Source organism: Nomascus leucogenys, chromosome 9 (assembly GCF_006542625.1).
Source record: "Nomascus leucogenys isolate Asia chromosome 9, Asia_NLE_v1, whole genome shotgun sequence".
Taxonomy (NCBI): Eukaryota; Metazoa; Chordata; class Mammalia; order Primates; family Hylobatidae; genus Nomascus; species Nomascus leucogenys.
Genome location: NC_044389.1, coordinates 45,961,082 through 45,977,899, shown reverse-complemented (window position 1 = coordinate 45,977,899; position 16,818 = coordinate 45,961,082). Strand labels below are relative to the sequence as shown.

General features: G+C 40.4%; 2 protein-coding genes across 2 annotated transcripts in view; one reads left to right on the top strand and one right to left on the bottom strand.

The window, feature by feature from the left end:
* Positions 1-6,459, top strand: part of POLR2B (RNA polymerase II subunit B) — a 55,109-nt gene extending 48,650 nt beyond the window's left edge. The window contains exons 23-25 of the mRNA XM_030818886.1: positions 351-511; positions 5,504-5,699; positions 6,198-6,459. Coding sequence (XP_030674746.1) covers positions 351-511; positions 5,504-5,699; positions 6,198-6,287 — 447 coding nt within the window. The 3' untranslated portion in view covers positions 6,288-6,459. The remainder of the gene's footprint in view (positions 1-350; positions 512-5,503; positions 5,700-6,197) is intronic.
* Positions 6,370-16,818, bottom strand: part of IGFBP7 (insulin like growth factor binding protein 7) — an 84,800-nt gene continuing 74,351 nt past the window's right edge. Inside the window, exons 2-5 of the mRNA XM_030818887.1 lie at positions 16,161-16,270; positions 8,501-8,617; positions 7,727-7,853; positions 6,370-6,635 (exon numbers count right to left, since the gene is read on the bottom strand). Of these exons, the coding sequence (XP_030674747.1) occupies positions 6,616-6,635; positions 7,727-7,853; positions 8,501-8,617; positions 16,161-16,270 (374 nt within the window). The 3' untranslated portion in view covers positions 6,370-6,615. The remainder of the gene's footprint in view (positions 6,636-7,726; positions 7,854-8,500; positions 8,618-16,160; positions 16,271-16,818) is intronic.

Genomic DNA, 16,818 nt, shown 5'->3' with positions numbered 1-16,818 from the left:
AGTAATTTGTCACTTGTGTTTTTTTTTGTATGTGTGTAGTTTTATTCTGAAACAATATAACCTTTTATTGAAGTATAATATGTGCACATATAGAAATGTACAGCTTGATGAATTTTTACAAAGTAAACACAGCTGCATGACTAGCACCAAGATCTAAAAATGTGAAGGTAGCGACTGAACCTTTTTCAGTCGCTACCCACCCCAAGCTAACTACTCTCTTAATTGCTAACATTATAGATTAGTTCTGTGCTTTAATTTTTATATAAATGGAGTAACACAATGTATACACATATCTTCTTTGACGTTGTTTAATTTTTAGGTCTACACTTCAAAATCTGTGTTTGTTGCAGGTCCTGTACAATGGGTTCACTGGTCGAAAAATCACATCACAAATATTTATTGGCCCCACTTATTACCAGCGTTTGAAGCATATGGTGGATGATAAGATTCACTCTCGTGCTAGGGGACCTATTCAGATCCTCAATAGACAGCCCATGGAGGGTAGATCTCGGTAAGAACTGTATCATCATCGTTATTATTAATTAACCTTATATTATGAAAAATGTCAACACACTAAAATGGAGATAGTGGTATAGTGAATGCCTGTGTGCCTGTTACCCCTGTTTCAACAATTATCGACTGATGGCCAGTCTTGTTGCATTCATCTCTGTCCTTCTAACCTTTGATATTATCATCATGTTTTAAAGGCAGAGTCTCACTCTGTCACCCAGGCTGGAGTGCAGTGGCATGACCATGGCTCCCTGCAGCCTTGAACTGGGCACAAGCAATCCTACCTTAGCCTCCCAAGTAGCTAAATTGATATTGTCTCTTAAGTCCTTTTTTGAATTTATTGGTTGTCCTCCAACCTTTTTTTACTACAGGCATGTGCCACTACACCTTTTAAAAAAAATATTTTTTTTTTGTAGAGGCCAGGCACAGTGGCTCACGTCTGCAATCCCAGCACTTTGGGAGGCCAAGGCGGGTAGATCACCTGAGGTCAGGAGTCCAAGACCAGCCTGGTCAACATGGCGAAACACCGTCTCTACTAAAAATACAAAAAATCAGTCGGGCATGGTGGTACACACCTGTAATCCAGCTACTCGGGAGTCTGAGGCATGAGAATCACTTGAACCTGGGAGGTGGAGGTTGCAGTGAGCCGAGATCACACCCCTGCGTTCCAGCCTGGGTGACAGAGTGAGACTTCGTCTCAAAACAAAAAACAAAAAACATTTTGTAGAGACGGGGTCTCACTATGTTGCCCAGGCTGGACTTGAACTCATGGCCACAATCCTCCAAAGTGTTGGAATAACAGGTGTGAACCACTGCACCCAGCCCTCTTGATTATTTTTAAGCAAAGCCCAGACATCATATAATTTCTCCTATAAATTTTTCAGTGTATATCTTTAAAAGAATGGTTCTCAAATGTCTTGATCTCAGGAACCCAAAATGCTTTGTTTTATGTGAGTTGTATTTATTGATATTTATCATATTAGAAGTTAAAGCTGAGATTTTAAATTTATTATTTTAAAAATGCTAATAAGCTCATTACATGTTAACATAAATAACATGTTTTGGCTGGGCGTGGTGGCTCACACCTGTAATCCCAGCTACTCGGGAGCCTGAGGGAAGAATTGCTTGAACCCAGGAGGTGGAGGTTGCAGTCAGCCGAGATCGCGCCACTGCATTCCAGCCTGGGCGACAGAGTGAGACTCTGTCTCGATAACAAAACAAAACAAAACAAAACAAAACACCATGTTTAATGAAAAATATATCTATTTTCCAGATGAATTTAGTGACAAGAATAACATTGGTTTACATTTTTGCAAATCTCTCTAATGACCTGGCTTAATAGAAACAGCTGGATTCTTACATCTACTTCTGCATTCATTCCATTGTAGTATTTTTTATATTTAAGTATATGAGGAAGTTCTGATTTCATGCAAATAAGTGGTTGGAAAGAGAAGGAATATTTTGATTTTTTTTTCTGAGACAGTCTCACTCTGTCACCCAGCCTGGAGTGCAGTGGTGTGATCTTGGCTCACGGCAACCTCCGCCTCCTGCATTCAAGCAATTCTCGTGCCTCGGCCCCCCGAGTAGCTGGGATTACAGGTGTGCGCCACCATGCCCGGGTAATTTTTGTATTTTTTGTAGAGCCAGGGTTTCATCATTTTGCCCAGGCTGGTCTCAAACTGTTGGCCTCGAATGATCCCCCTGCCTTGGCCTCCCAAATTGCTGGGATTACAGACAAGAGCCACGGCGCCCAGCCCACCCCTCCCCCCCGCCCCTTTTTTTTTTTGAGACAGTTTCATCCCTGTTGCCTAGGCTGGAGTGTGGTGGCACAATCACAGCTCACTGCAGCCTCTACTTTCCAGGCTCAGGTGATCCTCCCGTCTCAGCCTCAAGTGGCTGGGACTACAGGCATGCGCCACCAAGCCCAGCTAATTTTTTATATTTTTTAGTAGAGACAGGGTTTCGCCATGTTTCCCAGCTGGTCTCAAACTCCTGAGCTCAAGTGATCCACCTGTCTGCCTTGGCCTCCCAAAGTGCTGGGATTACAGGCACGAGCCAAGGCGCCTGGCCTATGAATATTTTTTTGGTGCTACACCAAAACGATAAGTTGTAGTTTCTCAAAGATTGGTTTTGATGTAGAAACTGAAACCATATGAATGAACCTTCTGTATTTTTTATGTTTGAAGTTCATTGGTTTGTCTTGTACTTCAAATGTATCTTTTACACATGCATATTTTGTAGCATCCTAATTGGTCATTTGGAAAATATTGGTTTGCTGAGTTACGTAGATTTTCAAATGTTAACACATTTCATTATAATAAAAAAATTGCAGACGGGTGCGGTGGCTCAAGCCTGTAATCCCAGCACTTTGGGAGGCCGAGGCAGGCAGATCACGAGGTCAGGAGATCGAGATCATCGTGTCTAACATGGTGAAACCCCGCCTCTACTAAAAATACAAAAAAATTAGCTGGGTGTGGTGGCGGGCACCTGTAGTCCCAGCTACTCAGGAGGCTGAGGCAGGAGAATGGCATGAACCTGGGAGACAGAGTGAGTGGAGATTGCACCACTGCACTCCAGCCTGGGCGACAGAGCAAGACTCTGTTTCAAAAAAAAAAAAACAAAAAAAAAAAATTGCATTTGTTAATATGACTACTGATGTCATTAGAAAAGCCTTTAAATATATCAGGAAGCTATCAAGCCCATAGTGGTGCATAGAAGTTTCCTAAAATTCTGATTTTTGCTTGAAGCTCACAATTTTCATCGTTTTCAACAAATACTTAAAATTATTTTCCTCAGAGTAAAAGACTTACTTTTTTCGTTTGCTTTCATTTCTTCTTGTTCATTTCTTTGTCTGCCAAATATCTACAACATCGTCAACTTAATTCTAAGTCTGAATTAACATCATGGGTGTTAACATGTTGATGAGTTAACATAGTTGGTGTCAGCTGGCTATTCGAGTAAAAAAGATATTCCATGATAAAAGGGACTAGTTCAGAATCATGCAAGTGCTTTTGTTCAAGACAGTCATCTTCACTATACAGCAGAAGTGCTTAGGAAGTGTTCCATTTTATTTTACTTTATTTTTTATATAGAGACTGGGTCTTACTGTGTTGCTCTGGCTGGTCTCGAACTCCTGGGCTCAATCCAGCTTCTCACCTTGGCCTCCCAAAGTGCTGGGATTATAGGTGTGAGTCATTGTACCTGGTTGAGGACTTTCATTTTTTTAAAAGTCACAGGATATGAAAGAGATGTATACTCAAGGGTCAAGGTTTAATAAAACTATTTATTTTCACTGCTTCATTAAGGACATTTTAAAGTAAAACTGGCTTTTCTCCCCTTCACTTGAGTGGAGAATATGACTGCTAGTAACATTTGGTTCTGCTATCCTGAGTTCTGCTAAGGTGCCAGCGGTTTTATTCATGTTTCCACCATCAGTGCTATTCATGTTTCCACCATCAGTGCAAGTGTAAACACAGTGAAAGAAGCAAATATATGTTGTTAGTATTACTGTTAAAAATAGCTTTGACTCTCAGGCGGTCCATAAAACACACTCTGAGAACGTCTGCTCTGAAAGATTAGGACGTTAAACCTAGCCACAGTACCTCCTTAGTATTAAATATTCAGGTTTACATTTCCCTGATTATCGCATAAGTTTTTTAAAGGTTTGTTGGTTTTAGTCAGTATACAGATAAGGTCCATGCTTTGCAATTGATTGTGTCTCATAAGTTCTTTTTTGAATTTATTGGTTGCCTTCCAACCTTTTTTTTCCCCTTGTAATTTATTTGTTGAAGAACCTGGACTGTTTGTCCAGGGCTTGAGGCTGAATTTTGCTGTTTGCGTCCCAAGTGCTGTGCATTGCTGTTTTTTGTTTGTTTGTTTGTTTTTTGTTTTTTGTAAATAGTTAGATCTTGAGGTTTGAGATTTAGGGTTTGAGTTTTTTGGCAGTAATACTTTATAGGTGGTATTCTATACTTCCGGTATCTGGTTGCCTTTCATTTTATGATTTTAGCAGCTATTACTAAAGACCTTAATTAAATGGAGATTTCAAACTGATACCGTTCTATTTTTTTCTCATTCCTTCTTCAGTTTTTAGCCAGACTACTTCTAAATCTGTGTTTCCTCAACTGTTTGGTTACCTAGTGACGTAGCTCCTATAGTAGGGGCAGGAATAAATGCTCGATTCTCTTATTTACCAGTTTTCAAAATAGTGAGCTGGTTGTCTAATGATCCAGATCAGTGGTCCAAAGTCGACCAATGATTTTTTTGTTTTGGGGGCATATCATTATAAACCCATTGGTTTTATTTTGTATATTTTGGATATTAAGTATGTTAAGCCATCACCATCTATTTGCCTGGCCATCTGAATAATGCGTTTATTTCACTTCTTGTGTTGGGGAAACCTATTATCATTTACCTGTTCTTTCCATTACTTCAGCCAACATGTATTTATGATTTCAAGGTTGATTGCCTGGGACAGTCATTCCATTGACAAGCTGCCTTATTTAGATTGTCCTTTTTAGTATTCATTTTTTTAGTATAGAGTTGAATTCTAGAAAGTTAAATGATGTCATGATGAACCTCCACTCTATGCTTTATTGTATCTTATGAGGAAAATTAAATGCTGTACTTAAGAATCTAATGTATCCACTCCATTTGGGGACCTTCTTTTTTTATTTTTATTCGTTAAAAAATAGAGATGGGGTCTCGCCATATTGCCCAGGCTCCTGGGCTCAAGAGATCCACCCAGTCCGCTTCCCAAAGTGCTGGGATTACAGGGGTGAGCCACTTTGCTTAGCCCATTTGGGGACTTTCTAATGCACATCAAATAGTTGGCAGACTTCTCCTCTCCCCACCAATAGAGAGAATGCTAGGGTATCAAAATTAGAGCTTAGTTCTCCTTCTTTGCAAATATTATTCTCCACCTTTGCCATTATTTAAGGTGGTGTTTATAATAAAAAATAAGTACAAAGTAGTAATTTTTTTCTCTTAACAGTGATGGTGGCCTGCGTTTTGGAGAAATGGAACGAGATTGTCAGATTGCCCATGGAGCAGCCCAGTTTTTAAGGGAAAGATTGTTTGAGGCATCAGATCCATATCAGGTTCATGTTTGCAATCTTTGTGGAATAATGGCAATTGCCAACACCAGGACCCATACATATGAATGCAGGGGCTGCCGCAATAAAACCCAGGTGTGTATAGACTCTACTGGCGGTTGATACTTGTTTAGAGGAAACTGTGTTGGTTGATTATCCAGGCAGGTTTAGTGTGGTGGAACAGATTGGCATTTTCACAATTTCCATAGCATGCTCCTGTAAGATTCCTAGTTCTAAATAAGGAGAAGATAATTCGATTTTTCTAAAAACCAGTTTAGGTTTTAGTGTGGTAATTTCTCTAAGCTATTCATCTTTTGGAAATAGTAAGACTTTGTACAAGGGATTTTAAACAATGAGTTTTTGAAAACCTTTTAGTTGAGGTGGGTGAATATAAATTATGTCTGGCAGGATGGGTAAAATACCAAAGCCTACTAGGAGAAAGAACCACCAGCAGCCGAGGTAGCAGAATGCATGTTCTCAGCTCCACTCATTTATTCATTATCTACAGTACCAGATCTTTGCTTGTTTCTGGGGTAGAGAAGTGGGGTCACTTCAGTACAATTCTGCTGATTACCATTTGTTTTTTCTTTTCAGATTTCTTTGGTGCGAATGCCTTATGCGTGCAAACTATTGTTTCAGGAACTTATGTCTATGAGTATTGCACCGCGAATGATGAGTGTTTAGCTATTTTACAGGACTCAACAAGATAATTAAATATCTTGGTGTCTTGTTTCTATTGTGTGGCTTTTTAAAAATGACAAATATGTACTGTGTTGTGATAAAAAGTATTTTATTTGTTTAATGATATGCATGCTTTTCTTCTGTAAATATATAATAAATTTTTGTAGATAGTCTTGATGTGTGATCTTTATTTTGTATTTCTCTGTGTAAAACCAGTGAATATAACTAAAGTGTTAGTGGATTGGATTAAAAGAAACTTATTAGGCAAGAACAGGTCATGTAGTTATCCATGACTACTTTTAACCATGCAGACTAATAATATTCTGGAGGTTTATAGCTCGGCACCTTCACCTGTTTAAAAAAAAAAAGATAAACATTAGTTACATATGGGGATGTGGTTGACTTTTGAATTGTCAGGTAGTTGAGTGTTTCCAAATCAATGAAGACGTTAAAATGTGGGGATAAAGGATATATGAGTAATTGTATAAATGATATGCTGGAGTGCTCTGTGGAACTCGAGTTACATGATTTTAGCTATGAAAGGCAATTTTGCTGTATTGGTTGATGCATCAAAGGTACATCTTATTATAGAACTGGAAGAGCACATTTCACAAACGAGATTCAGAGAGGTTAAAGACCTTTCCTTTGTAGTCCGGATCTCCTTCAAAAGGTAAAGTGGAGGAATAATTAGTAGCAGAGCTGAGACTCAAACGCATGGCTTGACTCTTAGCTACTGCTCTGTTTCATTGCCTGGCATTACACATTATGGCTGAAGAGAATCTGACCAAATACTTCGTTATTTAATATTTCTTTTCATATCACAGCTCAGTGATCTGCACACTGGAATGGTTTGACACATGCTGATGGTAAATTTTGTTCTTTTGTCTAAGGGAAAGCCAGTTCAGACATCAGTTTCATATAACTATATAAATGTAAAGTAGCACTGCTGTGACACAGGATGGGTTCTTCAGAGGAAGCTTTTTGGCAGTGAAGGAAGGGGAGGCAGAACAGAACTGGGTATTTGCCAATATACTCTCCTTTCTGGCTTTTTCTTTTAAAAGCAAAAGTGAAGGGCGAGAATTGCCCACAATCATTTTCTTTTAAATGGGAATTTAATATAATAGTCACAACACAAAGGGAAAATGCCAAGTAGATAGGTAGAAAGCTATGGGAAATAGAAGCCATTCCAGGCAAGTTTGATTTTGACTCTTACGTTAGATAAGGTAAAAGCATCTAAGTCATAATAACGACGTTCAGTCACCCATCCAGATAATCTTTTGGAGTCTCATGCTGTACATTTTAATGGCATACTTAATGCCCTTATGGGTTCCTAACTACAGAATTTCATCAATAGCTATGTCTGATACTTTCATACTTAGTTCTGTTCTTTTTTAAGCAAATGTGCTAGTCACTTTTAAATGGCCGTGAGATTTATTGTATACCTTTTTTCACTGGTATTTCATGTAAGGCATCAACCACTGTAATTTTTGCTGATGCTGAAGCCTGTCCTTGGGAATTGGATGCATGGCACTCATATTCTCCAGCATCTTCCTTACTTAGAGGAGATACCTGTGAAAGAAAAAAGATCTAGTATTCCTCTGTGGTGGTCTTCTCTTTTGTCGGTGGTTCTAGTGAGGTCATTATTCCATAAATTTCCTAAGATGACCAGGGGATTCATAGCAAAGGTACTGCTAGAAGTAGTGCGAGTCCTGTGGTAGGAGACTGTGATAGCTACCATATTTGGTTTGCTGAGGATTCCTCTGAGGAAATGTCATGGATAACTTTTGATCATACTGCATAAGTTAAAAACTGGATAAGTACACATTATCGGTTTGAGGGCAACCTTGATTAAGGGCATATGATCAAAGTATTCTCCATGAATATCAAGGGTCAAGTAAAATAAGGTATTTACTAATTGATAATCAGTTAAAACAATGCTTGGGCCACGCAGCTGCATGTAAGGATTTTGCTTTGAACTCTCAGGAAAATATTAGTTCTTGTTAATTCGTTGGTTGTTTTCAAAACATGCAATAAAGCACTTTTCCTTTAGTTTCTCTGAAAGAGGAGCAGCGACTCCATGGTAAGGCTATTCCATAGAGATGTGGAAGAGCAAGCACCTTTAGGCTGGCAGTAGGTACATCAGGCACCTTTGCCAGGTCCGCTTATGTCTAATGCTAAGAATGAAACTCTTGCCAGCTCTTGGTACTGGTACTCACCAGCACCCAGCCAGTTACTTCATGCTTTTCTGGGCCACCTCGGGTCTGAATGGCCAGGTTGTCCCGGTCACCAGGCAGGAGTTCTGTCCTTTGAACTCCATAGTGACCCCTTTTTACCTGCAAAAACAAAAGGAGAGTAATACTGAGTTTTGTACACCAGATCATCTACTTAGAAGTGGCCACATCGCTACAACTGCACGTAGTGTATGTCAGACTTTCTAACAGAGTAAACCCAGCATTTCACTCAACTATTTCCCTTTCCTAAATACTTCTAAAATAGAGATCCTCTTTTATTTCTCCTGCCAGTTTCCTGCTAAGCGTACATGTTTTAAACTAATGTGTTTTTCTGCATGCCTGGGGAATATATATGGTCATAATTTCCTGCCACTGGTCACCATCATTCATTCACTCATACTCTTGGAAATTCTGCTTCTCAGTGCCAGGCCTTTTGCCCGTCATGCCATGTTCAACTGATGAACTGTCACCCAGCAGTAGGTTTGATGCTTGGGACCTTGGGGCTCTTCCTGCAACAGCTTCATCAATGGAAAATAGGCTGAGACCAAAGCCAATACCATTACTTTGTTCTGAGGGCTAAGAAGTAATCAAATGATTGACTGAACACCTAAGATAAAAAACGCCTATCAAAGGAGTTCGAGACCAGACTGCCCAACATGACGAAACCCTGTCTCTACTAAAAACACAAAAATTAGCAGAGTGTGTTGGCGAGCACCTGTAGTCCCAGCTACTCGGGAGGCTAAGGTGGGAGAATCGCTTGAACCTGGGAGGCGGAGGTTGCAGTGAGCTGAGATCGCGCCACTGTACTCCAGCCTGGGCAACAAAGAGACTCCATCTCAAAAAAAAAAAAAAAAAAAAAAAAAAAAAAAAAAAAAAAAACAAAAAACAGCTGTCAAATACATGTGCTGTCATTGTTCTTTTATGACAAAACTTGCTGACTGTTTTTTGTGTATGTCATGTCAAGATTCAGAAGAAACTCAGTTTCTTTGGTTCAAGGCCAATACTGAATGGTATCCTTTTTGCCCTCATTTTAAAAGGCAAAATGTTTATTATATAAACTCTGGAAAATATACAAAATAATGAAATTCACTTGTAGCTCCTCGATACATATACATTTAGGAGCTGAGTTACAGAGTACAAATATTTTAAGCCTTGTGATAATGGTGAGTAAAAAAAAAAAGGATATACGAATTGTTTGTTCATTCCATCCCAGACCTCCTTTAAGAGCCAACTTGACATTTATTGATACTACCTTTGTAATTAGAAAGGATTTACAATCTCAAATAGCTAGTTTCCTTTTCATTTTCTTCTATAATAAAGCAAATCTTAATAAAGACCAGATAATAGTGTGTACATATAGACACACTGTATGTATAAATATAATAAATACATGTATAAATAAATATATACACTTTATTAACTTCCATCTCAGTGTTGCTTTTCCATGTGGATCCCACTCCTACCATGTGTTTTTGGTACTCTGCTGTTGTCTCGGCTTCATAGCTACACTGTATTTTCTCAGCTTTATGATGCCAGAACTGGGACTCAGCAAACCACATGTGATCTAGGCCAACTCCTGCTCTAGAAAAAATATCTTGCTTGATTTGGAAAGCCTGGCTTTTTGCATTTTTTTTTCTGGGATTTTCCCACATTGCCACTCTTAGTGAGAGAAAACCACGTAACTTAATGTCTTTCTCATAAATGCTGTCAAGACAAACATATACTCAATAGGTACCTTTTCCCTTAGTTTCCCAGGTAGCCGGCAGAAATGGTTTATGCTAATACAGCTTTTGAAATAGTTACTTAAAAATGGGTTTTAAGAATATTTTGGTAGAAGTATTAATTTGATCCAATGTCTCAAGTAATATGTCTGTGACCTTTATTTACTGAATTTCAGAATCATATGAGTTTTATGTGTGACCAAAGCAAGAAAATAAACACTGCAGCACTGAAATACTGAATCTCAGCAACTGAGCCTCAAATCCCATAGCTCTTAGTAAGGAGCATTTTATGCCAATTAACCTGATCCACAATGGAAAGGGAAATGTATCTTGTTAAATATAATATTTAACAGAAATCACAATATATATATACTTTTTTTCCCTTCTTTTCACAGGTGTTGGCATGGCCTATTTTAATGTTATGTAATTATAAAAGGTTATACATCATGTAGAAAACATAGAAAAAAGTGCCAAGAATTTTCATATGACAAATTTTTATATGTCAAACTCTCCCTTATTCGTGTAAGGGGATTCTAACTGTTGATACGTATGTGTTTTCTTTTCTTTTCTTTTTTTTTTTTTTTGAGACAGAGTCTCGCTCTGTCACCCAGGCTGGAGTGCAGTGGTGCGATCTCAGCTCACTGCAACCTCTGCCTCCGCCTCCGGGATTCCAGTGATTCTCCTGCCTCAGCTTCCCGAGTAGCTGGGATTACAGGCATGTGCCACCACGCCTGGCTAATTTTTGTAGTTTTAGTAGAGACGGGGTTTTGCCGTGTTGGCCAGGGTGGTCTCGAACTCCTGACCTTAAGTGATCCACCTGCCCTGGCCTCCCAAAGTGCTGGGATTACAGGCATGAGCCACTGTGCCCGGCCAATAAATATATGTTTTCTAGTTAAAATTGGAATTAAAACTAAAAAAGAGAGGTTAATATTCGGTGCTAGTAAAGATGCAGAGAAATGGCACTTCTCCATTGCTGGTGGGAGTGTGAATTACTACAATCTATTTAGAAAGTAATCTGCCAATGTCTGTTAACACCGAAACGAATATTTTGACTTATTCAGGTAACTGTTGGGGAATCTATCTTACAGCAATAAAAACACTAGTATGTATGATATGTGTACTTTGATGCTTAAAGTAGGATTAAGTTGACAAAAATTTGGAAACAACAAAAAAAATACAGAACTGATTTAATAAATTATAGTATTCATACTTGGAATATTACGTAGCTGTTGAGAAGCAGACTTGGACGATGTCCATGAAGTATTTGTTGAGAAAAGCGAGTTTCAGAATAATTTACTGGCACACTATATTCTCATTTCACCATAGGGATATATGTTTGAATATGCTTGGATATGAAAAAGAGTGTGGAAAGATACAAACCAGGGCAGTTCACATTGGTTACCTCAGGCAGGAGGAGGAGGTGGGGGGAGATTCTCAACTCTTTCTTTATACGTCTTTGGATAATTTCTGCTTATTACCATTACCTTAGAGGTCACTATTTTTGATTAAAAAATATTCTTAGAGGTCAAGGAAGCCCTAATCTGAAGAAATACTCAGGCAAGAAAAGAATTAAACAGAGAGCCTCTCAGTCTCAGAGACAAGTATTGGGAAGGTGTTTTGCTGTCGCTGTGAGCATCATCTCTGATTTAAAAGGGTTAAGTCAAATATGGCTATTTCAGTTCACGTTCCCATTTCAAAATATTGCCCTTCGAATCTTTCTAGGCTAGGGGTTTGCTGAAAGGTATGGGGCTTGTTAAAGCCAGCTTTCCTTACTACCAGTAAGGAAAGTAAAGACCACTCGCCAGGCTGCGCCAGCCATAAGAATAGCCACTGCAGTCTCAAGTGTCATGGAGAGAAGGCTTGTGCCATTAATTCTGTTGTTGCTAAGAATCCTTGAGCAAGAAAGACATGCTGTCTTTATTTGAACCTCAGTTTCTCTTGTTTAACAAGTGAGGATTCTAATATTCTATCCAAAAAGGTGTTCTACTCTTAAATTGGATTTGAAACACACATGATAGTAAATATGTTTGTATTCTTAACAGTCTGGTTACAAGGACAGCGATGAGAAGACAAAGATCCTGTTTAATTATTTAGGTCAGTGACTTCCCAAGTTTCCTTAGTTTTGACATGGCCCAAACTATTGTATATCTGGAATATACAAAAGTTTTAGGAAATGACACCTTCATAAGTGGTAAGTGTGATGCCTTAACATAGGTTCTGTTCTATTTTTTATTTTTTATAAGAACATGCTGGTTGTGATCGCTACATTAGTTCCAAGACTTGCTGATGGGTCACGGTCTGCTGTGTAAGAAACATTGCTTTGGGTCATGCATGTGGCAAATTACATTGTGAAGGTAGAGGAAAACCGGCAGAGCATCACAGTTGGGTTTTGCTTGTTCTGGAAAGTCTGCAGAAAAAATTGTTTCTCTCCTACTTCCTCTTCACTTCTTTACTTCAGCACCCATCTTGTTGACTGACATAGTGGGTTTTGTTTTTGTTTTTGTTTTTTCAGAGATAGGATCTTGCTCTGTTGCCCAGGCTGGAGTGCAGTGGTGCCATCATAGCTCACTGCAGCCCCACCTGCTGGGCTCAGGTGATCCTCCCACCTTAGCCTCCCAAGTGGCTAGGGACTACAGGTGCGAGCCACCACACCGGCCTCAACTGCCTTGGTGTTTCTGACTAGCCGTGAGGACAAGCCCTCAGGGAGGCCTATTGGGATCTGCCCTGTACAGTCCTGAAAGGGAAAAGATTCCTGAGGCAGACGTATTCCTCTGGTATGTGAATACTGTAGCTGGGATTGGGTAGAGCAAGGACTGAAGAAATTATTCTTTGCCAAGATTTGCCAATAAGGTCACATGCCCCAGGACACTTGGGTGACCCTCGCTTCTCATTGTGTAAGCATCCCTAGAAAACCGTAGAGAACTGCAATGGAGCTTTTCATGGGTATTCCTCGGAACATTATTTCTCTACCTCCCCACACCCTGAGCAAACCAGCAATCTCCAAATTAGCAGTGAGGAACGCCTGCAGTTCTTGCAGGAAGGATGGAGGGGAACTCATCCACGGACTGCATTTCTGCTCTTACTCTTGCTCCGCCTTAAAAACATAATTGATTGGGGTGAAATTTTATTGCTCCTTTAAGAGAAGCTTCACTGTAAAGGATGGTATAGTAGTGTTGCCTCTGCCATCACCCCAACCTCAGGCATCTTCTGGTACCTGTTCCCAGATTTTACACAAACCCGGCGGATTCACGCCGGTGCCAATGTCAGTGGCCACATCCCTCTGGCCGCATGGGGGAGCCAGAGGTTAGCAGGTGACCCGACCTGGGCTTGAGCCCTTCAGTGGGGTTTTCACAATGCAGCAGGGGGAAGGGAAGCCCTTTCTTTCCTCTGGGGTCTTTAAGCTGTGATAAAAATGTGAGTGGAGTTGTTATCTCCCACTGCACAGGAAGCTTTCTGAAGCAGAAGAAAATGAGACTAGTATATTGAGAGCAAAGAGCCAAGAGTTAGAGTTCTGATGGCCTGTGTACCTGGATGCAGGGGCCCTTGAGGCTGGATCCCGCCCCGCTTTTCGTTTTGCCTAGGCTAGTTTCAAATGGGCTGGTAGAACTCGCAACAGAAAGAGCTCCGACTGCGGGAGCCACAGTCCTCTTGGAGTTCTAGAAGTTGCTCCTCCGGTCACACAGTGAGCAAACAAAATAGTCAAGGGAGACTATCATCCACCTTAGAGCTTGCTGGAGAAGTAAGGCAGCTAAAAATGGATGTCTGGTTATGCCCTTTTACTTAAACTAAGTTTCTTTTTTGGTAGCATGAGTTTGATAATTTTTTTTTATTTTTTATTTTTCGTAGGATAGTTGTGAGGCTCAGCGATTCAAAATGTAGAAAAAGGACAAAAACAACCAGGCTCACACCCGTAATCCCAGCACTTTGGGAGGGCAAGGTGGGCGGATCACCTGAGGTCAGGAGTTCGAGACCAGCCTGACCAACATGGAGAAACCCTGTCTCTACTAAAATACAAAGTTAGCCAGGCGTGGTGGCGGGTGCCTGTAATCCCAACTACTTGAGAGGCTGAGGCAGGAGAATCACTTGAACCCAGGAGGCGGAGGTTGCGGTGAGCTGAGATCACACCATTGCACTCCAGCCTGGGCAACAAGAGTGAAACTATGTCTCAAAAAAAAAAAAGACAAAAACCTAAGTGTATGGTATAATTGTGAGGTGTTAGTTGATGTCAAATAAATATTTTCTTTTCCCTTCTCCATACATGCTGAGATGACGTTGTCCTTCAAATATGAAGATAATTATACAAGATAATGCCACTTGAAGGGAATAATTTCGAGGAACAGTAGCTAATGTCTACTGAGTGCTAACTATGTATCAAGTGATTTTTACCTGCATTACTTTATTTAATCTTTAAGATAATTACATGCTACTTTTCTAATGTAGAGAAGGGAGCTAAGGCTAACAGCAGTGGTTTTCAGTCCAGGGCAATTCCCCAGCCCCACACCCTTAGGGGACATTTGGCAATATCTGAAGATGCTTTTAATTCTCACGACAGGGGGGATGGGGGATGCTACTGTCATATAGTGGGTGGAGGCTCGCGATGCTGCTAAACATCTTCCAAAGCACGGGCAGTCCTCACAACAAAGAATTATCTGGCCCTAAATGTCAATAGTGCTGAGGCTGAGAAACCCTGGCTTGCAGAGAACTCAGCCACCCTGGCTAAGGAATTCACACTCTTTTCTTTTTCTTTTCTTTTTTTTTTCTTTTTTTTTTTGAGACAGGCTAGAGTGCAGTGGGGCAATCACAGCTCACTGCAGCCTCGATCTCCTGGCTCAAGGGGTTTTTCCACCTTAGTCTCCTGAGTAGCTGGGGCCACAGGTATGCATCACCATGCCCAGCTAATTAAAAAAAATTATTTATAAGAACGAAGTCTCACAGTGTTGGTCAGGCTGGTCTCAAACTCCAGGACTCGAGTGATCCTCCTGCCTCAGCCTCCCAAAGTGCTGGGATTACAGGCATGTGCTACTGCACCCAGCCTCACACTTTCTTTTTCTTTTTTCCATTTGGGAAGTCATTTCAAAGCTGATTTATTAAAAGAATATCATGCTTTTTCCACTTGGGGCCAGCAGTTAGCAAAATTCAGAAAGGAGAAAATGTTTTCTTTGATATTCCTCCTCTTGTTCCTTTTTAATGCTCTGTTCTGGAGTGGTCTCCTCTGTCCCTAACTTATGGTTCTACAGCCTTGGTACTTAGAAGAATAGATCCCACCTCACTCCTTCTATCCTACTTCCAAGTGCCCTTAAAATGTACTCATCCATCTCCCAGCACTTAGGGAATCTGAAAAAATAATCCATGCTCACAGGAGAAGACTACAGGGCTTTATGTCCTTTTACCTTCTTAGCCAAGCCTCCCAGTAAAACAATAATAATGCCTCCAAGCAGACAGGATCTAAATTATCAGCTAAATGTTCAGTCTTAAATGAGGAGACTGGTGCCATCACAAACAGCTTGGTGGGGGCTTGGAGGTGGTATTTTGGGACAGAAAGAGAAAAACGTACACTTTTAACCCCTATGCTATACCGTCTCCACTGAGGGCGCACACACAGACACACACACTTTCACTCACACCCACATATGCACACACATACACACACCACAGGTGCACACACACCCCGAAGCTGGGTTGAGGTGTTCAGCATTATTGTTCTTCTAGTTTCTCAGTTGCTAGGATGCTGCTAACAAAAGCATGGCAAGGACTGGTTTTTGTTCCATGAATCCAGCGGGGGGCCTGTATGACTGCCCTAAGGCTTCACCTTGCAGGAGCCACAGTCAACAAAGCAGGCTGAGGATTTAACGTTTTACCATCCTTGTGCAGTGCAAGAGAAGCTTGTCAGCCTAGGACGTCTTCTTGAAGTCTGTGCCACTGACCTTGTTCCAGATGAGGACAGGTGTCGGGATTCCGATGACCTCACAGCTCAAGTACACCTGGGCACCAGTGACATTCCAGATGTCCTTGGGGGGCGTCACTATGGAAGGACCTGCAGGAGAGGGCACAAAGCCAAAGTCATCTTTTAAACAGCGCTTCACATGAGTCAGCGTCTTAGGGAGAAAATAATAATTGTGTTTATGAGGCCTTCCCCTTGGTGGATTATCTGAAGCAAATTTCAAAGACCACACTGGCTTCCTTCTGCTACCAACATGATTTTAAGGTCCACTTTGGAAATGTATAAATCTAAACGAACAAAAACAATTAGGAAGAAAAATTTGTTATTAAAATTTTCCTCTTCCCCAGACCATGCTTAAATGAGTGCTAATTTACCAGTTGTTTTTTATTATCTGGGACTTTTCCAGTAATAATAAAATTTTAGTTCCAAAATGTTCAATGTTTTTCTTCTTTTGTTTACCGCTATTTCTATTTTGGGTTGGAAAGGCAACAAGCAACCGCTCTGTGGGTAATGAAGAAAAAAAACCTAAGAGAATATTTGAAAATATGCTAAGCACCCAGACAAGATGGAAGTCTCTGCCTCAAGAAGCTTGGGATCTAAGATTGAAAAGGGTGATGAGGCAGGGAAGAAAAGAAACATGT